The sequence below is a fragment of the Dermacentor variabilis genome, chromosome 10, assembly GCF_050947875.1.
Source record: "Dermacentor variabilis isolate Ectoservices chromosome 10, ASM5094787v1, whole genome shotgun sequence".
Classification (NCBI taxonomy): Eukaryota; Metazoa; Arthropoda; class Arachnida; order Ixodida; family Ixodidae; genus Dermacentor; species Dermacentor variabilis.
In genome coordinates this window covers 110,504,952-110,528,514 of record NC_134577.1, presented here as the reverse complement: position 1 = coordinate 110,528,514, position 23,563 = coordinate 110,504,952, and the positions used below count along the sequence as shown (strand labels likewise).

Genomic DNA, 23,563 nt, shown 5'->3' with positions numbered 1-23,563 from the left:
CCGCAGCAGGATGTTCTCCACGAAAATTTGGCTACTTCCGCTGCACTACTTTGACCAGGACTTTTGTTTCGGTGTAGCGAGTAAGGTATTGGGTGGCCATGACGATCCACTAGTCTCCAGATGTATAGGTCCATCCATCCTGATCTGTTGAAACTGTCGGCCAAAAAGCTCGATCGACTGCAGTAATCCAGCCGGGCCTGTCGGTGGTGTCTTTCGTCGCTAGCAGTATCGACATGACTTCACGTAACGGGCGACGTCGACGGTCAGGTGGGGCAAATAGTACTTCTGGTCTATTCTTGTGAGTGTAAGGAGAAACCCAAGATGCCCCGATGTGTTACTACCGTGCAGGGTATGCACTATTTCTGACTGGAGTGCTGCAGGCACAAATCAGAAGGTCGTTTGCGCGAGCTCGCTAAATGTTCTTCTTCGGGACGTCGTTAGAGTAAGGAAGGCGATCCGGGCCTAAATACCATCGGGACAAACTCGGTCTTGCCTTGCAAGTACTCAGCAAGGCTTCTGAGCTCCAGGTAAACTCGCTGCGGCTCGCCAAAGTCGTCTGCACATAGTGTACCTATAATGGCGTCTTCGTCTTGGTCACTTTGGGGTGGCGGGCCGACGGGAGCGCAAGACAGGAAGTTCGCATAAGAGTGTTTTCGTGAACATTTATAAGTTACAGTGATATCATATTCGTGGAGTATTAGGCTCCATCACGCCAGGCGTCCTGAAGGGTCCTTTAAGCTCGCTAGCCAACACAACCCGTGATAGTCGCTGACTTTGAACGGCCTGCATGATGATAAGGGTGGAATTTTGCTGTAGGCCAAATGATGACGAGGCATTCCTTTTCAGTCGTAGATTAATAAATAGCCTTCCGGTTATTTATTAACATTCTGGACTGGCTAGCGTAAACTATAATCTGTTCAAGAACGTCTTTCTTCTGCAATAAGACAGCACCGAGGCCTAGGATACTAGCGTCAGTGTGAATTTCTGTATCTGTGTGCTCGTTGAAGTGCGCAAGTACCGGTGTCGGCTGCACGCGAGGTTTGAGTTTTGGAAATGCGTCGGCCTGCGGCGTTTGCCACTTGAACTCGGAATCACATTTAGTTAGCTGTGTCAGCAGCTCGGCGATGCGTGAAAAGTCATTGACGAAACGCCTGTAGCAGGCGCACATGCCAAGCAATCTACGCAATTCCTTCCTGTCAGTGGGCTACTGCAACACCGCGATGGATGGCAAGATGCTTCTGCGCGTCAGGGCCGACTCAGCATTTGCTGATTATGATACCCAAGAACAGAAGCTCGTCGTAAGCGAAGCGGCACTTTTCCCGCTTCAGAGTGAGCCCTCATAACATGATGGGCTCTAGTATTCTCGCAAACCAGCTTAGGTGGTGGTCGAAATCACCAGCGAGGACGACGAGGTTATCCAAGTAAACAAGACACTACTGCTACTGGAATCCTGCTAATGCTGTGTCCATCACGTGCTGGAATATTGCAGGCGCCCAGCACAGTCCAAAAGGCATGACCTTGAACTTGTAGAGGCTGTCTGGCGTGATAAATGCGATCTTTTCACGGTCTCTCCTGTCGGCGTTTATTTGCGAGTAGCCAGTCTTGAGAACCATCATCGAGAAGTATTTAGTGTTGCAGAGCTGATGCAATATGTCATCTATACGTGTTAGGGAGTATACGTCCTTCTTCGTGATCTTAATCAGTCGACGATAATCGACGCAGAAAGGTATGGTGCCGTCCATTTCCTTCACCAAGACTTCAGGAGATACCCACGGGCTTTTGGACAACTGGATCGTGTCGTGGCGCAGCATATCGTCGACTTATCGCCTTATAGCTTCGTGTTCTCGCGTCTACACTTGGTTAGGACTATTGCAGAATGGGCGAGCACACGGTTCGGTTATGATGCGATGCTTTGTAAGTGGTGTTCACTGAACCTTCGAAGACGTTGAAAAGCTGAATTTGTATCGTCGGAGAAGACATTTGAGCCGTTCTTGCTTATTCATGAGGAGGCTTGGATGCTTTCGGTTGTATAAATAATGATTTCGGTAAATTCAAAACAAATCTCACAATGTTGGTTGCCTAGCATGCCTAGATATGAAACAAATTGAGATATCAGACTAAAGCAGCAAATATAGTTATCAGTAAGCTCAAAATAAAAAAGCACGGTAGTTATTACATATGTGTATAACGGCAGTGGACAAGAAAAGCTGCTCGATGTGATCAGACTCGCTTAGAGTCACTCACTTGCGCCGTCAGTTGACGCAGAAGTCTCTTGCGCATGCCAGTCAGCAACTGCTCCTGCAACTTTTCATCGTAAAGCAGTCCTTGTCCGCCTTGTCCTGTCTTTTGTTCTTTCTTAGTGTGCCCTTACCTTTGGCGCTTCGTTTTTCTGAAAGCTTTCCATAACTCGTAAGAAATTTCTCCCCTCGTTCATGAAGCCTGCTTGCTTCATCGGCCATTGTAATAGACCGTACTATATCCTTAGTATCACTTTGAACTGCAGATATTTCTTCGAAAGGAGGCGCCATGCTTCCATTTCAAAAACACTTATTCGTGGGCACACCCACACGATATGAAATACAACTTGTCTAATGGTGTGAAGGAGGAATACATGAGAGAACGCATGTGTGAAAGCTCTTCCACTTGTACAGTACAGTTGACTTATAGCCTTGTTCACGCTGTATGAATTACCTGTCACATTTTGTGTCCAATTCTTTCATCTTTTGTGTAAATAAAGAAGTGCGTATTGTTGATTTAAGTTTTTTTTTCAAATTAGAGAAAACACTGTAGTTTATGTAAGCGTCCAATCTCTCCTTCTATGTACTTGCTGCAGTGGCTCGCTCAGCGACTATGCTCTTTTGTTGCGAATTATGAGCTTGCGGGTGGGATTCCCAACATTTTAGCCTAAGCACAATGCAAAAACGGTCTATTTAAGATGCAAGTGAAGGTAAAATACTCTTAGATGCTTGAGATAAATTGTGAAGCACTGGGATGTTTTGTGCGAGGTCAGTCATTGTTGTGTAGGCACAGCTTAAACATGACAAAGTGCAGATCGGGAAGAGTACGCTTAAGCACCTACCAATTTAACAGTAAACAAATGACCTCGTGGAAACTGAAAATATGCAGCAACCTAGCCTGTTGACTTCGAAAAGCTTTTTCAGGCACAGGAGTGTTAGAAAAACGCATGAATTGTTTTGTGAATTCAACGACGTCATGTCAGCAACTTTTGTGATGCAATAACATTGTCATATTCAGAAAGGAGTTTGTACGTTAGTTTGTACAGCTTGTAGTCTATCTTTGACCTTCAAACAAGTGCAAAGACAGGGAAGGTGGTTTTCGTCACTGGCGAATCAAAAAGGTAATTTAGATGTAAAGAAATATTTGACCCACTGTCAACAAATGAAACGTCCAGATTAAAAAACGTGAAGTACAATAACCTTTTACTTAGCTTGTGACCACCACCCTTTCTTCGTACACGCCGTCTTACCAGACCCGCCGTAGTTTCTCAGTGGTTATGCTGTTGGGCTGCTTAGCACGAGGGCGCGGGATCGAATCCGGGCAGCTGCGGCCGCATTTCGATGGAGGCAAGAACATCCGTGTGCATCTATTTAGGTGCACGTTAAAGAACCCCAGGTGCACAAAATTTCTGGAGTCCTCCACTACAACGTGCCTCATAATCAGAAGGTGTTTTTTTTACATAAAACCCCATAATTTAATTTTTTGTCTCACCAGATGAGTGTTTGTAGTACTCTTGATCTGTTGGAAGGGTCAGTCCAATCTGATAGAGTGACCCTCCATTCGCACTATCTTGTGATCGGCTCTTTCATGATTTCTTTTGCCAACTTTCCCGTCCGTGCCAAGCACAGGTGTCAACTCGGGCGTAATGCTCAGGAATCTTATCCGTATGCGAAAGTTTGGCTGGGAGGAGCACATGAGGATACTGGAGCAGATGTATAGACGGAACACGAGATGGGGCAACCAGGGCCTACTGAACATCTTCTTCAGCATGTACCGTCAACGCCTGTTGCTGTTTTCGTGCCGGTGGAACTACCGGCCCAACCAATGCATGTTCGGGACGCACTGCACTGAGAGACCACCGGCTCTTGTCCACGGGTCACGCAACGTCTTCGCTGTGTACTCGCAACCGGCTTTCTGGGAACTTCACCAGGCCATGGCAGAGGTGAGATTGGCAGGAATACGTGAAAATTTAGAGAGTATCTAGGCTTCGTAGCATTACTATTTCAACGAAATGCTAGGAATTAAGTAAAAACAGCAACATGGTGGGGGCAACTGGTCACGCTGTGCTGAATCACAGTGTCAGTTCGTTTCATCATCATCATCATCATCATCATCATCATCATCATCATCATCATGGCTACGCCCACTGCAGGGCCAAGGCCTCTCCCCTACTTCGCCAAATACCCCGATAATGTTCTAATTGTGGCCATGTTGTCCCTGCAAATTTCATAATCCCCTCCGTCCACCTAACCTTCTGCCGCCCTCTGCGGCGCTTCCATTTTCTGGGAATCCAATCCGTAACCCTTAATGAGCACCGGTTATCTTCCCTCCTTATTATATGCCCAGCCCATGTCCATTTCTTTTCTTGATTTTTAACTAAGATGTCATTAACTCGCGTTTGTTTCCTCACCCAATCTGCTCTCTTCTTATCCTCTTAACGTTACATCCATCATTCTTCTTTGCATAGCTCGTTGCGTTGTCCTAAATTTAAGTAGAACCCTTTTCGTAAGCCTCGAGGTTTCTGCCACCTAGGTGACCACTGGTAGGACTCAGCTGTTATACACTTTTTAGTACGTTTATCGTGTTTTAACTCCTGCCATAAAGGCTGCTGCAGTGACTGAAACTGCCACATGGTACAGTTCACTTCTGTTGATGTTGCTGGGACCAAAGCAATTGATCTAATTTTATCGCTCACCAAGACAGGTGTGATTACCATAAGGGCCATCTGGTTGCGGCAATTTGGGGTCAGACAAGTGCTGACTGATCGCTGAAATTCAAGTTCCCCGGCAAGCAAGTGCTGATTTCCGAATGAAAATAATGAAAAACCATAGGAGAATATGGGTGCCAGCCGAGATCTTCGATTGGGATGGAAACAGCCAAAAATTTAGTTGTCGGCACTCTTCTATGAAACGTGCAATTAGGCTAAGCAAGCAACATTGATGCATTCCGGAGTCATTGCCGATAGATAGCATGAAGAATTGCACAACTACAATAAAGACATTGCTTTATCCGTACATAGGCAGTGGCCAAGCATAACGTCGCTGTAATAGACTTGCCTGCCACGACATAAAACTGATGAACTTGAGCTGTTTTTCTACTGTCATTGACATATAAAAAATAGTTCACTTCGACGTTGATTTTATTTTGCAACAACTAGATCGCCAACAGGATGACTAGGCAAAACACTTCAGCTTGACCGGAATCTGGCCACCTCACCGCTTTAACCGCTTCGTAACGGTTAAACAAAAATAGACATTATACATTACGCATAAAGTTCATACTAAGAGAGAGAACAGCCACAGAAGGAAATACATAGTGATGAAACCACGAAAAAGAATCTTAACTTATCACGGAAGCACATGTCAATAGAAAAATATGTTGCGTAATGTCTTAGAGGCATAATTTTGCCGCAACTCGCTTAGGCAGCCTAATAACGTTTTTACAGTTGTATATTTAGGATAGGTTTTAATTCTAGATTCATATTATTGTCAACCATCATATTGACACGTGTACTTGTTTATCTTTTTCGGGTGAGCGCTTTTCACCGCCTATACTTCGTTCGATACATAGCAGTGAACTCGGTGGAGGCTAGAGAGACTTCTTGCAGCGACAGTGTTCGCACTTGGAAATAGTTCGATACGTTTGGACAACAATTGTGTGCAACTGTTATTTATATAAAGTCAGTAGAGAATGAAAGAAGTTTTAATTCTTTGAAAAAAAAAATTGTTCTATACAGCTGCTTAGGGTTGTATTAGAAATACAAAATTAGAATATGCGTCTACAATTTGGAAGCTGCATCAAAAGTACTTGATTGACACTTTAGAAGCTACTCAAAATCGAGGCTCCCGTTTTCTCTTATAGAATTTAGACAACACTATCAGCGTCACTAACTTGAAGTTATCTATCGGTCTACCCCTTTTGGCATTAGGACATATAATTTCGCAACTCTGCCTATTCTATAAATTGTACTATAACTTTTCTGACCTTCGTTCCTCGCTTTTATTTCCACCCGTGCGCTCATCATTTCGTCTATTCAATTCTTTAAGTATCCAACGCCTTCATGGTTCTACAAATGCTTTTAACAAATACATCCTGCCCTTTGCAATAAAACAATGGAACTCACTCCCGGAATCCGTTGTTGTATAGAGCGAAACCTTTCGAAATTTGGAGAGTTAGTAACCACCCATATTTGCAACTAATTATGCAAAAAGCTGCTTTTAGTGTCTTTTCAGTTGTTGCTTTTTGTTGCTTTGTATATGACCATTCCTTCGATGTTTGTATTATTGTTCTGCCTCCCCCCTTATTTTATACCCCACATGGGGTCCTTAAGGGAATAATAAATTATGATGCTGATGATGATGAATAGTTTATTATTTGTAGTCTTCTTTTTGCGTTCTTTATTGCAACCCACCGCGAGCAGCCTCACATGCATGCTCGCGCGAGCGAACGCTGTTGGCGCACAGCAAAACCGGGGTGGCACGTCCACCGAGAGCATACGCGGAACGAGCGAAGTGATAACTTTTCTTCTCCGAACATTTTGCGTAGCTTGCACACCACTGACTGCTATGTATGCAGCGGAGTAGAACAAATATTATCGCTCATCTGGGCAAGCACACGCATGTATCGCAAATTACTGTGATGTTATAGATGGTTCTGTTTTCACCGAGTCTTATGTAATCTGAATGCAAGTGCGATGCGAATTGTGTGGAACTTTCTGGACGACACGCTGGCACCACCAATTACTTTGGAACCTTCCATGACTCTTGTATAGAAGACGACGCGCTTTACCGCCAAATAATGTTTTCGATGATCGCTGTGTGTGTTCGCCACTATCGTTGTGCTTTGAGTGTAGCCTGTTTTTCAGGGCACAGGTTCGCCCAATGAAACGCTAGTTTCGACATTCGCAGTTTTGATGCTTTCTTTACCCTCACTCCCAAGTGACATCTGGTGGAGGTACTTTTCGTTCACGTAACCGACGCCCTCGACAAGCCATGATCCAAGCTCGAACCGCAAAGAGAACACCAACGTCGTCCCGGACCATGGAGCAAGCCGCCGGCTACAACAGCTGCTTCCGGAGCACGGACTTCTACCTGCGACGACTGAGAGGATCATGACTAAAAGAACCCTAATAGTAGCCACAGCGTCCCCCATTGTTCTGCAACAGTAAGAGGAGCCACGATCCTTCCGCAGAAGCAGGGTTGCTGCTTTCAACAGGAACTCCGACGACAAGCTGCGGCATGCGTGCTCTGGCTCAGAAGACGCCGCCAGGACGGGGTTTGAGTACCGGTATCGACTCTGTCTACATGGGACCTGTTCCGCAACGGCTTCCAGCAGACCTTCACGAGAGACTTGCGCAAAAAGCAATCCCAAGTTCTACCGGAAACTCGCATACAGCTGCCGAACGAGAACATCACAATCTTTGCGTAGCAGATGACTCGCCTCATTCGCCACGCCGACCCAGACATGTCTGAAGAAAGTTCGGTTCTTGATGCGGGCTGTGAAAGAACAACTATTCGCTGGATTGATATACAACTCGTCCAAGACTGTCATTGAATTTGTTTCGGAGGCCACAACGATAGAGCAGCCGCTTGAAATGGGCACCAAACAATAGAACCACCGTGCGCCAACAACAAACTGCGCCGAATCTGAATTCCTAGGCGCATATGACTTGCACGAGATGATCATAGTGGTCAAACGGGAAGAGCTGCAGCTGTGCCCTAGTTCGTAGACCCAGGTTGCTTCGATCGCTGACATATTTAAGGAAGAGCTTCAGCTGTCACTAGAAGTATCAGTAATTCCGGCATCACCTCAACCCCAGCCGGAAGCCATGGCCTAAGCCGCCCGCCATTAAGGTCCCCTTCCTCTATGGCTGCAGGATAACGTTGCGATTCCGTCGTCCACCGCCACCGATGCGAGGAAGCTCGCCCGTCACCCACCACAGTTACTCAGGGAAGACGGACGTTAGGCGCGCCCCTGAACACCGCCCGCACTGCTATCACTGCGGGGAAGCGGGGCATATCCACCACTGATAACCATAACGCAAAATGGAATTATCAGGATTCGCCGTAAATGCTGCGCGCTCGCAGCAAGGTGAACGCCTTTTCAATATCACCGACTACATCGCCGCCACCCAGTGGAGCCCTCGATGACCATCCCGCTCGCCATCACCGCGCTGCTACCTGTCGCTCCAGCGGCGACCATACACTGCTGCGCTGGTCCTGTCGTTTGTGTCCTTCTTTAGTCCTGGTCTTTCGCATTTTGCCTTTTATTATTCGACCAAACACTGGCTCAGCCGGGAGCCGGTCCCTCAGTTCATATCTGGAAAACTAAAAGCGGCAACCGATGTTCGTAGAAAAGACAAAGATCCTCCGCTGCCGGCGAAGACCACGCGGATACTATCTCGACGACGGAACAAAGATTCACCGCCATCCCGACGAAGCCCGGACACAAACAATGAAACGACCATGGACCTGATGACGCGACATACAAGCCACACATCAACGCGGCGCAGTCGTGATCCGATGACAAGTCCTAACTGCATTGCAAAACAAAACGCCACCGATCTCGACGTATTCATGGACGGACTCGCATTCACCGCGTTAGTAGACACACGAGCCGACTGCTCCGTCATGAGTGGACCCTTCGCACCAAGTTGAAGAAAGTTGAGTCTTTGTAGCAAGGGTCCCAAATCCGGACCGCCGGATGACGCCTAACAACGCCAACTGGAATCTGCTTGGCGAGAATTACCATTCGTGACCAGACCTGCCCTGCCACCTTCGTTATCCTCCAACAGTGTTGACCAGATGTCATTCTCGGCATGCACTTCCTGAACCAACACCGTGCAACCATCAACCTGAAGTCAAAATAAATACCGCTATCGGAGGATGAACCGACATGCCGGAGAGCGCTCGCTATCGCCATACCTTATGTGTACTTGAGAACCAAGTCGTCATAGCGCCTCGCTCCGCTGTTGTCATTTCCGTCGACATCGAAACACTCGCAGACGTAGAAGGCGTCATGGATGGCGACCAAAGCCTCCGGCTCGACCGTGAAATTTGCGTCGCAAGAGGGATTGCTCGACCTCACGGAGGGAAATCTCAAGTGATCCTGACAAAGCCAGGAATTCAAGCACATCAACAAGGACATGACGATAACGCATATCGAGAAAATTTGAGAATACTGCAAAGCGTTTGTCCTCTCAGATTCTCCCACATCTACCCCGAAGGCCTTCGTTCCCGAGCCAGTCTTCGAAATAAATCCAAGCCTCCTCATGAATAAGCAAGAACAGCTCAAATGTCTTCTCCGACGATACAAATTCAGCTTTTCAACGTCTTCGAAGGTTCAGTGAACACCACTTACAAAGCATCGCATCATAACCGAACAGTGTGCTCGCCCATTCTGCAATAGTCCTAGCCAAGTGTAGACGCGAGAACACGAAGCTATAAGGCGATAAGTCGACGATATGCTGCACCAAGACACCATCCAGTTGTCCAAAAGCCCGTGGGTATCCCTGAAGTCTTGGTGAAGGAAATGGACGGCACCATACCTTTCTGCGTCGATTATCGTCGACTGAACAAGATCACGAAGAAGGACGTATACTCCCTAACACGTATAGATGACATATTGCATCAGCTCTGCAACACTAAATACTTCTCGATGATGGTTCTCAAGACTGGCTACTCGCAAATAAACGCCGACAAGAGAGACCGTGAAAAGATCGCATTTATCACGCCAGACAGCCTCTACAAGTTCAAGGTCATGCCTTTTGGACTCTGCTCGGCGCCTGCAATATTCCAGCGCGTGATGGATACAGCAGTAGCAGGATTCCAGTAGCAGTAGTGTCTTGTTTACTTGGATAACATCGTCGTCCTCGCTGGTGATTTCGACCACCACCTGAGCTGGCTTGCGAGAGTACTAAAGCCCATCATGTTATGAGGGCTCACTCTGAAGCGGGAAAAGTGCCGCTTCGCTTACGACGAGCTTCTGTTCTTGGGTATCATAATCAGCAAATCCTGAGTCCGCCCTGACGCGCAGAAGCATCCTGCCATCGCAAAGTTGCAGTAGCCCACTGACAGGAAGGAATTGCGTAGATTCCTTGGCATGTGTGCCTGCTACAGGCGTTTGGTCAATGACTTTTCACGCATCGCCGAGCTGCTGACACAGCTAACTAAATGTGATTCCGAGTTCAAGTGGCAAACGCCGCAGGCCGACGCATTTCAAGAACTCAAACCTCGCGTGCAGCCGACACCGGTACTTTCGGACTTCAACGAGCACACAGATACAGAAATTCACACTGACGCTAGTATCCTAGGCCTCGGTGCCGTCTTATTGCAGAAGAAAGACGTTCTTGAATAGATTATAGTTTACGCTAGCCAGTCCAGAATGTTAATAAATAACCGGAAGGCTATTTATTAATCTACGACTGAAAAGGAATGCCTCGTCATCATTTGGCCTACAGCAAAATTCCACCCTTATCATCATGCAGGCCGTTCAAAGTCAGCGACTATCACGGGTTGTGTTGGCTAGCGAGCTTAAAGGACCCTTCAGGACGCCTGGCGTGATGGAGCCTAATACTCCACGAATATGATATCACTGTAACTTATAAATGTTCACGAAAACACTCTTATGCGAACTTCCTGTCTTGCGCTCCCGTCGGCCCGCCACCCCAAAGTGACCAAGACGAAGACGCCATTATAGGTACACTATGTGCAGACGACTTTGGCGAGCCGCAGCAAGTTTACCTGGAGCTCAGAGGCCTTGCTGAGTACTTGCAAGGCAAGACCGAGTTTGTCCCGATGGTATTTAGGCCCGGATCGCCTTCCTTACTCTAACGACGTCCCGAAGAAGAACATTTAGCGAGCTCGCGCAAACGACCTTCTGATTTGTGCCTACAGCACTCCAGTCAGAAATAGTGCATACCCTGCACGGTAGTAACACATCGGGGCACCTTGGGTTTCCCCTTACACTCACAAGAATAGACCAGAAGTACTATTTGCCGCACCTGACCGTCGACGTCGCCCGTTACGTGAAGTCATGTCGATACTGCTAGCGACGAAAGACACCACCGACAGGCCCGGCTGGATTACTGCAGTCGATCGAGCGTTTTGGCCGACAGTTTCAACAGATCAGGATGGATGGACCTATACATCTGGAGACTAGTGGATCGTCATGGCCACCCAATACCTTACTCGCTACACCGAAACAAAAGTCCTGGTCAAAGTAGTGCAGCGGAAGTAGCCAAATTTTCGTGGAGAACATCCTGCTGAGGCATGGTGTGACATAAGTGCTCATTATGGACCGAGGAGCGCCTTCTACCGCTAAGCTTACTCAAGCGATCCTGCAGTATAGCCCCACAAGACACCGGAGTACAGCTGCCTGTCACCCGCAAGCGAATGGACTAACGGAACTACTGAACAAGGCTCTCGCCGACATGTTAGCGATGTACGCCCACGTCGAATACAAGACGTGGGAGGCCGTGCTCCCCTTTTTCTCATTTGCTTACAACACGGCAGTGAAAGAAGCAACACAGATGACGCCGTTCAAATTCGTTTACGGAAGGAGCCCGACGACGACTCTCGACGCCATGCTGCCGCACATCAGTGACAAGGGAAATGTAGACGTCGCTGCCTATTTCCAGCGCACCGAAGAAGCCGGGCAGCTCGCCCGACTGCGCATCCTGAAACATGAGAAAACCAACAGCCGGAACGACAGTCTTCGACGACGCTAAGTGGAATATCAGCCCGGCGATGGCGTTTCAGGTTGGACCCCGATACGCCAAGAGGAACTTAGTGAGAAGCTTTTACGCCGCTATTTCGGACCCTACAAAATCGTCCGACGCATTGACGCACTCGACTGTGAGGTCGTGCCGGCGGTATTTTGCTTTCACAGCAGCGCCACTCCCGACCTGAAACAGTTCATGCTGTGTGAATGAAGCCGTTTAGCAAGAGTTAACTACCTCTCAGGTTTTGCATAGCTGAACTTCACGCTTCTTTCTTTCACTTGCTTACTTTGAAATTAGTTTCTTGCTGTTTTTTTTACGTTTGCTTAATACGTGTCATTATATTTTTCGCTCTCCTGTTATGTTTGTAGTATCGGGACAATGCTTTCTGAGAGGGGGACGTGGACAGGGACATAGACACATTTACTTGTTTATCTTTTTCGGGCGAGCATATTTCACCGTCTGACAAATGTTATCGCAGAGCGTGGACGCGCCCGCGTGTACGGATATTTCTCGAACGTTATCGATGGTTGTATTGTGACCCAAGCTTTATGTAATCTGATTGCATGCGTGATGAGACTTGCCTAGATATTTCTGCAAGACACGCGGGCATCACCGATTATTCGAGTACCTTCGATGACTCATGCATAGCTCATGTATACAACGTGTTTGCTTGTATCTATCTCGCAAGCGTATTCGGTGAACTTAATTCACGAAGAGATGTTACCACTGCTCACTTTATGACATAATAAAGGTAGAAGAATTCATCCTCAGTCAATTTCGAAGCAAGCTGCCAAAACGTGCTTGCTTAGGTGATGCAAAATTTGCCATGCTATAGGGAGAGAGAAAAGTGTTAACAAGATTTGCAGTACCACGCAAAGAATAAGGAAAAATAACGTAACAACGGCAGTTGTAAAGTTCACAAATGATTGTCATCAGGTCAAAAACGGGCGTAGTTTACGCGGATTTCTTTCTTCGAAATTTGCACTGATATTTATTTTCGCGTGATTACGTTTGTGATCTAAAGAATACATTGTTGCGCCAAAAAAGTAAAATAAAGACTTGGGAAGGAAGAGTACGAAACGACAGATTCGTACTCTTCCCAAGTCTTTATTTTCCTTTTTTGGCGCAACAATGTATTCTTTAGATCCCAACAAACTCGCCCAGCAACAAGTTCTTCTCAATTACGTTTTTGCTCCCGTAGCTCCAGAGCGTGTATTTGCAACTGTTTTATTACAGGTATTGCAAAGGCAAGGGGGACGTCTTCCTGCGCGCAGTGTACAAACTATGTCACACTGATCGCAGACGCGTTTGCTGTAGGTTGAAGGACGCATCGTATAAGAGTTGTCCGAGCATATAGAAAGGTCACTTCCAAGGTGCACGCTTTACTCGCGCTTCAGAATTATATTCTTCTGAACCACGCATGAGCGAAAGTTGCAGTATATTTTTAGGTATATGTATCTTCCAATGCACGCACGCATCTCACACCCGGTGACTCGGCTTTGGGGTGGGGGGCGCAATAGACGAGGGCTTAGCAATTCCGACTTGTTCTGAAAGGACTTCTCCGATGCCAGAGGCAGGCAGACGCGACAGGAAGAAGATGGATATATCTCCGCTTATGCGCAGCTCATGGGTTCCCGGTAAGCGCGCAAATCCTTTTCAAACACGTTTCAAGTCCTGTTCAACTTCGGGGAAAATATATCGTGTACTTAGCCGCGGTCATGGCCGCTTCTGCACGGGAGATTCCGAAACAACGGTGTTTGAACCTCTGAGAAATACTATGTTGGGCTACCTACCGCGATCAAGAAAACCTTTCTATTTCGGATAATTCAAGCGTGTCTTCAGGCATTTGAGATTTACGAAATGGGGCTCACACTGGCACTACTGATATGACACGCCTGTAGAATCCTCTGGGCTGGAATTCGCCGATATAAAGTGGCCTTGCTACCTGCAGGGTTTTCTGACTCAGCTAGCTTGGATGCTCGGTTGCCTTAGTCAGAAGTGCAAATCGTCGCACTTTTCTTTTTTAATCGGAAGGTCGGCAGCTCGGATACACCTTGTCCAGTACACTATATCTCGGGGCTTGGAGTGGCGCTTGACACCGGCAAAGATGCGGAGATCCAGTTGGGCTGTACTAATCCATGTAAAACCAAATTAGAGCGACCCACTAAGCTTCCCTGGTACGGTACTCAGCCACTTCCTCCCAAATGACTCATTCGATCAAGAAATGGCCTCAGTACTCAGCAGGTGTGGAGCTCCTGACCAAACTGGCGGTCAGACCTGTAACACAGCAGAGGGTGCTAAAATCTCTAGACCCGGACAGGCCGCCAACGGACACTGACCCTGGCATCGTTTAACAACTGCACTCCCTTGAGTGAAGCTAGCCTAGCAGGACTCTGAAGAACTATCAAGCATTGTTTGGAATATCATTGCCCTTATGGGCGTTAGAAGAACTGGTAATGCTTATATAGGGCTGACAAATGGCCACGTCCTTTGCTATAGAGGACTTCAAGATAAGAGGCAGTACGGAGTAGGTTTCCTAATCCCTAACGACATAGCGGGCAACAATGATGAATCCTACAGCAATAATGCTTAATGACAGAATAGCAGTAGTCGGAGTAAGACTTAATATGAAGTGTATATTAAAAGTAGTACAAGCCTACGTTCCAAACTCCAGTCATCATGATGATGAAATAGATCAGTTTTACGAAGATATTTATATAAGCGTAAATACAAACACAGTATACTGTACTAATGGGCCACTTCAATGTGGGCAAAAAGCAGGCTGTTGAACGAACAGTTGGAAACTACGACGTCCATTGCAAGAACACTCGAGGAGAGACGTTGGCAGAATTCGCGGAAAGCAATTGGCTGTCAGTAATGACCACCTTCCTCAGGAAGCGTAGGAACAAAACTGCTCCTGGAAAAGCCATAAAGCTGGACAAGAATCGAAAGTGATTTCATAATCTCTACCCATCCCAGTATAGCACATCATGTAGAAATGTAAGGTAGGATAAACTGCAGTAATCATACGATTGTGAGGGCTAGGCTTCACCGTAATTTGAAGAGAGAAAATTTCATCAGCGAGAAACAGGTCAAACTAAAGGCAGTAATTGTAAATGTAGACAAATTCAGGCTGCCACTTGCAAACAAATATGCAGCCTTAGAACAGAGAGAGGAAGATCACATATAAGTAATGAATGAAACCGTAACTACTCCTGCTTCAGAAGCAGCAATTGAAGAGGGATGGTGCTCCAGTGCACCACATCTGCAGGCTTTGAGTGACGCCTTGCACCGGTGAAAGATGCCGAGAGCGAGTCATTCCCTCACCAGAACAGGAATTGGCCTTCCTTGTGCAGTATTCGGCCACAATCTCACTGATGATATCTGCATTAACCAGTGGCCCTCAGTCTCCAGCAGCTGCGGAGCGCCTGGCATAGGCAGCGGTCAGACCTGTAATGCAGCAGAGGGTGCTAAGAATCTCTGGGTCCGGACAGGCCGCCGATGAAAACTGACCCTTGCAATGTTTCAGTTCAGTTTAGTTTCGGTTTCAGTTTATTCTTCATTCAAGAAACATTGAGTAAATAGCAAATAGTATGCAGACGAGGGTCCCAAAGTCAATGACTGCAACGGAATACCCCGAACCCTCTCGAGTGAGGCTAGCTTAGCAGGACTCTTTGTGGAACTATCAGGCATTTTTGGAGATATTATCAGCCTTAGTGAGAGTAGAAGAACTGGTGAGGCTAACACATTGCTAAATAACGGCCATGTCCTCTGCTATAGAGGTCTCCGTGATAAGAAGCAATACAGGGTATTATTTCCAATCCAGAACGACATAGCGGGCAACATTAACGAATTCTGCAGCATAAATGAGAAGGGAGCAGTAGTCGCAAAGAAACTTATTAAGAGGTATAGATTAAGCGTAGTACAAGCCTATGGTCCAACATCCATTCACGACGATAAGAAAGTAGATCACTTTTATGAAGATGTTGAATTAGCGATAAGAAAAGTGCAAACTCGGTATAGAGTAGTAATGGCTGACTTCAATGCAAAAGTGGGAAAAAGGCAGGCACGTGAACAGGCAATTGGCAACTACGCAGTCGAGTCTCGAAACGCTGTACGAGAGTTGCTAGTAGAATTTGCAGAAAGAAATATGCAAAGAATAATGAATACCTTTTTCAGGGAATGAAGCGAAAAAAGTGGCCCTGGAAAAGCCCTAATGGTGAAACAGGAAATGAAACTAATTTCATAGTTTCTGGCGATCCCAGCATAGTGAATGATCTAGAAGTGCTAGGTATGGTAAAGTGCAGCACTCATAGGTTAGTGAGGGCTAGGATACACCTCAACTTGAAGAGGGAAAGGGTAAAATTGGTCAAGAAAAAATAGGTCAACTTAGAGACAGGAAAGGTAAATGCAGACTAATTTAGGCTTGTACTTGCAAACAAATATGCAACCTTAGAACAGAGATCATGATGATGACATAGGGGTAATGACTGAAACCGTAACGAGGCTGGCTTCAGAGGCAGCAATTGAAGTGGGAAGAAAGGCACCAAGGCAACCCGCGGGCAAGCTCTCCCTAGTAACAAAGGACCTGATAAAAATGGCAAAGAATGAAAGTGTCCAACTCAAGAGATAAGATAGAATTCGCAGAACTGTCAAAACTGATCAACAAAGCGACAACAGGTGATATTAGAAATTATAACGATAGAAAGACTGAATCATTATAAAAAATGGACTCAGCCTGAAATCAGTGAGAAAGAAACTTGGCGTAGGACAAGCCAAGATCTGTGCACTGAAATATAAACAGGGTAATATCATCAGCAATCTCGAAGATTTATTAAAAGCAGCGGAAGAATTCTATACTGACCTTTACCCTACACAGAGGACTCAGGAGTACTCTATTCGAAACAAGGATGAATAGCATACAGAAACTCCTATAACTAGAGATGAAGTCAGAAGGGCCTTGCAAGGCATGAAACGGTGGAAAAAAGCTGGAGAGGATGGAATAACAGTCGATTCAAGCAAAGATGGCGGAAACCTAATGCTAAGAAAACTGGCGGCTCTCTATGCGAAGTGTCTATAGACTAGAAGGGTCCCAGAAAAGTGGAAGAATGCAAACATTATACTAATCCACGAAAGAGCAACGTTAAATAACTGAAAATTTCTACGCCCATTAGCTTACTCCCCAGAATATCTAACATATTTACCAAATAATATCCAATAGAATAAGGGCAACACTGGAGCGTAGTCAATCAAGGGAAGAGGCTGGCTTCAGGAAGGAATACTCTACAATGGATCACATCCATGTGATTATTCAGGCTACCGGGAAATCCGCAGAGTACAGTGAGCCTCTCTATAGGGCTTTTATATATTACGACAAAGCATTTGATTCAGAACAGATACCAGCAATCATAGAAGCACTGCGTAATCAAGGAGTACCGAAAACTTACGTAAATACCCTGGAGAATAAAGAGATTCCACAGCCACCTTAATTATACACAAGTAGGAAGATACCTATAAAAAGGTGTCAGACAACGAGACACAATCTCTCCTATGCTATTCATTGCATGCTTGGAAGAAGTATTCAAGCTATTAATATGGGAGGGTTAAGGAGTAAAGATTGACGGCGAACATCTCAGCCACCTTCGGTTTGCCGATGACATTGCTCTATTCAGCAACACGGCGGACGAGTTACAACAAAGGATTGCGGACCTTAACAGGGAGAGTGTAAGAGTGGGGCTGAAGATTAATATGCAGAAGACAAAGATAATGATAAATTACCGGACAAGGCAACATGAGTACAAGATGGCAAGTCAGCCTCTAGAGTTTGTGAAGGAGTACGTTTATCTAGGTCAACTAATCAGAGGGAACCCTGACCATGGAAAGGAAATTGACAGAAGAATAAAAATGTGTTGGATTGGCATACACAAGACATCGTGAGCCCCTGAATGGGAGCTTACCGTCATCATTTAAAAGGAAAGTATATAATTAGGGCATTTTACCGGTGCTGATATACGGCGCCGAGACTTGGCGGCTGCCAAAGAAGCTTGAGAACAAGTTCAGGACAGCGCAAACAGCGATGGAACGAAGAATGCTGCGCATAGCTTTAATAGACAGAAAGAGAGCGGTTTATACCAGAGAGAAACGGGTATAGACGATATAATAGAGAGTAAGAGAAAAAAATGGCGCTGGGCAGGTGATGTAATGCGCAGATTAGATAACCGTTGGACTATTAGGGTGACAGAATGGGTGCCAATAGAAGAGAATAGCGGTAGAGGACGGGCGAAATCTAGGCGGTGCGACGAAATTAGGAAATTGGTTGCTAGTTGGAATCGGTTGGCGCAGGACAAGGGTAATCGGAGATTGCAGGGAGAGGCCTTCGTCCTGCAGTGGACACAAAGCCGGCTGATGATGATGATCATGAAGACGATGGTGTAAGGGGCCAAGACAACTATTAAGTGAGCTCTCCCAAGTATCAGATGACATAATAAAGAAAAGACAAATAACGAAAATGCCCAACTCAAGAGATTGAATAGTTTTCGCGAAGCTGTAAAAACTGATCAACAAAAAGAAAACACGGGTTATTAGAAATTATAACGTGACAAAGACAAAGGAATCGGTAAAAAATGGACGCAGTTTGAAATCAGCGTGAAGGAAACTTGGCGTAGGACAAACCAACGTGTATGCACTGAAGGATAAGCAGGGTAATATGAACAACAATCTCGAAGAGATAGTAAAAGCTGCAGAAAAATTGTATACTGACCTTTACAATACTCAAAGCAGCCACAATTCCTCCATTCGAAATGATAATGAACGGGTCCCAGAGACTCCTTCTATAGCTATTGATGAAGTTATGAGGGCCTTGCATGACATAAAGCGGGGAAAATTGGCAGGAGAAGATAGAATAGCAGTCGATGTAATCATAGATGGATGATGCTAATGCTAGAAAAACTGGCGGCCCTTTATACGAACATTCTATCTACTTCAAGAGTCCCAGAGAACTGGAAGAATGCCAGCATTATACCTTTCCACATAACGGCAGACGTTAAAGACTTGAAAAATGATAGGCCGAACAGCATACGTCTAGTATTAAATGAAATGTTCAGAAAGATAATCTCCAATAGAATAAGAGCACCATTCATCTCCTCACGTAGAGATCATACGCATAGGGTACATGTGCCTCGGTCTAACAGACTAACACATTCCCAATCATTTTTACCCAAAACATGCAACGAATGGAAGGGTCTGCTAGCATCCATTGTTAGTATAAGCAATCCTGTTCAATTTAGAAACGCTTTAGTTAACTACATTTAAATAATGAAGCTTGCGTTCACTATATCATGTGTCTTTTCATTGTATAAATACTATAATTGCAACCTAACTATGTATGTATTGAGCTATCATTCCCGATTTCTTTTCTTGAAAAGTGTATCAAGAGATTTCGATGGTGAACTGCCACTATTATTTTTTTTGTCTATGATGTGTAAATCAGTGAGCGAGCATAATGTATCATTGTTACTTATACTGTGCTTTTCTGTACATCATTTTTACCTCCTTTATGTTGCCTCTCCACTATATAATGTATACTTACTCTCAGGGTACTTAAATAAATAAATAAATAAATAAAGGGCAACACCGAACTTCAGTCAACAAAGTCAACTGGCTGGTTTCAGGAAGGGATACTCTACAATGAATCAAACCCATGTCATCAGTGAGGCAATCGACAAATTCGCAGAGTACAATCAGCCTCTCTATATGCCCTTCATAAATTACTAAAAGACGTTTGATTCAGCAGAGATACCAGTAGTCCTAGACGCATTACGAAATCAAGGAGTACAGGACAGTTACGTAAATATCTTGGAAAATATCTACAAAGATTTCACAGCTAACTTCATTCTCCACAAGTAGGAAGACACCTATAAAAAGGGCTTCGACGTGGAGAAACAATGTTTCTAACGCTATTCACTGCGTGCTTAAAATAAGTGTTCAAGCTATTAAACTGAAAAGGCTTAGGAGTGAGGATCAACGGCGAATATCTCAGCAACCTTCAATTTGCAGATGACAATGCACTGTTCAGTAACGCTGGGGACATGTTACAAAAAATGATTGAGGACCTTTACAAACAGTATAAGAGTGGTGCTTAAGATTAATATGCCGAAGATAAAGACAATGATCAATAGCCGAGAAAGGGAACAATAGTTCAGCATCGCCAGTGAGCCTGTACAGTCTGTGAACGAGTACATTTACCTCGGTCAATTACTCACAGGGGAGCTTGATCATGAGAAGAAAATGTACAGAAGAATAAAAATGGGCAGGAGCGCATTCGGAACACATTCTCAAATCCTAACTGGAAGCTTACTATTATCATTGAAAAGAAAGCTGTACAGTCAATGCATTTTACCGGTGCTAACTTATGGGACAGAAACTCTGAGACTTACAAGGAAGCCAGAAAACAAGTTAACAAACGCCTAAAGAGCGATGGAATGATAAATGTAAGGCGTAACGTTAAGATGCAGGAAGAAAGCAGTGTGGATGGGACAGCGAAGCAGGATGGCCTGTATTGTAATTGAGGTTAAGAGAAAAATATGGAGCTGGGTAGGTCATCTTGCGCGTCGGTTAGATAACCAGTGGACCATTAGGGTTACAGAATGGGTGCCAGGTGAAAGGAAGCGCAGTCGAGGACGGCAGAAAACTAAGTAGCGTGATAAAAGTGAGATATTCGCAGGTGCTAGTCAGAATCGGCTGGAGCAGCACAGGGGTATTTGGAGATGGCAGAGAGAGGCCTTCGTCCTGCATGGACATAATATGGGCTGGTGATGTACAAAAGCCGACGCGCTTGATTGATAGGTCAGATTTTTGAAGATCGCTGGCAGTGCTCGCCGCTGTCGTTGAGCGTTGGGTTTTGCCTGTCTTTGAGGGCACAGGTGCACCAAATAAAACGCTAGTTTCACCATTCACAGTTTTGCGGCTTTCTTCAACGTCACTACCACGTGAAAATCTTTATATTTTCCGCCTCCAAGAAATATTTGACAATAGTTCATAGTAACGAATTTTAACAGCGAATCTAAATACGATAAAAGCAGCAAAGGTTTTCCTAATTGCTGCTGGTAGGAAACATAGAGAATCATATTGTTGCACTTAATAAGGACAGGTTCGTAGTGTTGATTTTGCCACAGGATTCAGAGGGAAGCTAAGAATTAAATAAATTTGAAACAAGCGTTGAGACGCCTCCAGCACGTCGATAACGGCGGTTCATGTAATATTATTTCTAACCAGGGAAATTATACACATCTTCCGAAGCAAGCCATGTGTCGGAAAACATGACAGCACTACATTGGCATTCTATTCCGCCAAAAAAGAACAACCAGGTTTGTCTCGCTCGTTTCTGCGAGATATAAGGTGAAATGTATACAACTACAGCAATTGAGACCATGCCTTCGGATTATTGTGTCTATGTCAGCTAAATTTACTTGGTCCATGAAAAAGAAAACAGACGAAGAGATAGGTTATGTACATACTTCAGCTGCTGCACAGTTAGTCGAGATCAGCTGTGCAGGAAAGGACAACCACAGATTCATTCTCTTTGTTTCGAACAAGAATTTCCCTGTTCGCATGCCACGCGAAGCGATAATGGTTTCAGCTCGGCCATTCTCTTCCGCAGCGCAGCAGCTGTCGGTTCTGTGCTGTCATGATTTTACAGATTGAAATATTTGAGCTCATGTTTCGGAAAATGGCGCTTTTCAATCCATCTGTCTCGCATTGACAGCGGCGGAAAATGCACGATGAGTCCGGAAACTTTGCCTTGTCTCGAAGACCACCGATTTACCGCCTCGACGTCACTCGCGGTCAGCTCTGAAAAGCTCACCAATTTTGATACTTCGTTTAGATTTGTTAGGAGGTTACCATTACTCATTACCTGTATTCTATCCACTTAAACACTGAACTTCCTGCTGTGCCATTCAAGGTTGCTTACTGAGGTTCTATGTTGCTGAATGTCGTTCAACTTACTGCTATGCCATTCAAGGTGGTGGTTCACTGAGGTTCTGAGTTGCTGAATATTACTTGGGGCTGCATCGTTCTCGAGTTAAGTCACATTTTTCTTGACGCTGGTTGCTTCCTTTTTCTAGGCATCTTGACGACTCACTATTTTGTCGCATTTTTAACACATTAGCTCAAAGGAAGTTTGTCATGATACCTTTTGCGGCCAGCTGACAAGCATGTCGAGTTTGACTGTCATTCCTAGAAAAAAGACCAAGAGATCGGGATCCAACGCCTCGCCTCTTGTGCGTTAACTTTTGCGCTCGGCATGGCAAACATCGCCACGCCTTCGGACCGCTCTCGCCTTTGCTTTTACATGTTGCTTCACTGCAGCCTGAACAATCACAGAGATCGTAGCCGCACCTACATTCGGAGTATTTCATGAATCGTCCATCAGCGGGGAAGGAGTCGTCTGCAAGAAGGGCACTGACTCTTCATGGCCCCACTAGATGTGCACACAGTGAAAACAGCACCAAACGCCAAAGCACTTGACGCCAAAAGTATCGCATACCGAGCAACAGAATGGCAACGCAGGTGGCGGTGGAAAAAAAACACGGGGCAAGATAACTATTACAGAAACGAAGTTGTTTACCAACCTGCAAACAGTGGAATAAATATGTAAGGGGGCACCCTTCTGCCATGAGCGCTACCAGAGCAACCAAGAATAATATAGTTCGTGACGTCAGTGCATGCAGGAAACCTTGATACGGCGCAGCACAGTCCGTGTTGAATCGGGCTTGAAAGTCTGGAATTAGGATGTAAGAGCCGTCCTTCTTCCACCGCGGTCACCGCCCGTGTCGGCTATTCAAAGAAGCACTGCTTGCTTGCCTTGTCTCTCGATCTGTTGGATGGCTTTATTGACTAGAGATGCCAGGTTTGTGTAACTAAGCATACAGTTGAGCGATGTTATAATCTGCCCTCTTTTGATATTATTGCAGCCGTGAGAAAAGGGGAAAATCAGCTGCATTGCAGAGAGTATCCAAACTTACCCTGAGTATGTTGGTCAAGATGTCGGCCAGCAGCACGTTACAGTGCACGTTACAGCAAGGCGGTGCTTTTTGTATTTTTATGATGTAGCAAACGAAATTTAGCTCCAAATAACACTTCCTTTTAGAAAAGCTTTGCTGCACTTGTTCTTCATTTCAGTACCAGCTTGGCGAAAGCCTTGGGGACACCTTCATCGACGTTTTCAAGGATCGACTCAGCAAGCGTAACAATACCAGCTGCGGGCACGAGTTCCTCAAGTATGTGGTTCACTGGGAGAAGACGGCACGCGCCATCGACAGTGCTACCGAGAAGATCAGACAGAGTAGAGCACAGGGTCTGGAGAAGAATATTTGACTGGAATAATGTAACAAATCCAATTCTTTTAATACATTCGTTCATCACTTGTCACGCCCATGTTGTCACCGAGATCAGTTATGCTTGAATGTGGGACATGAGAAAAGAATAGTATTCAGTGAAATGAAGTCTTGCGTTATATCAGCCTCTTTATAATTCAAGCTTCTTATAATGTACAGTAAGACCCCTTTTTCGCTTTCCACCGGGATGCGAGAGAGATAAGGAAAG

At 45.4% G+C, this 23,563-nt stretch overlaps 1 protein-coding gene across 1 annotated transcript; it reads left to right on the top strand.

Moving 5' to 3' along the window:
• Nucleotides 1-3,883: 3,883 nt before the first annotated feature.
• On the top strand, nt 3,884-23,335 carry LOC142559371 (glucoside xylosyltransferase 1-like). Its single transcript, XM_075670977.1, has 2 exons — nt 3,884-4,180; nt 23,141-23,335. The coding sequence occupies exons 1-2, from the start codon at nt 3,884-3,886 to the stop codon at nt 23,333-23,335; spliced, it is 492 nt and encodes a 163-aa protein (XP_075527092.1).
• Nucleotides 23,336-23,563: the final 228 nt, after the last annotated feature.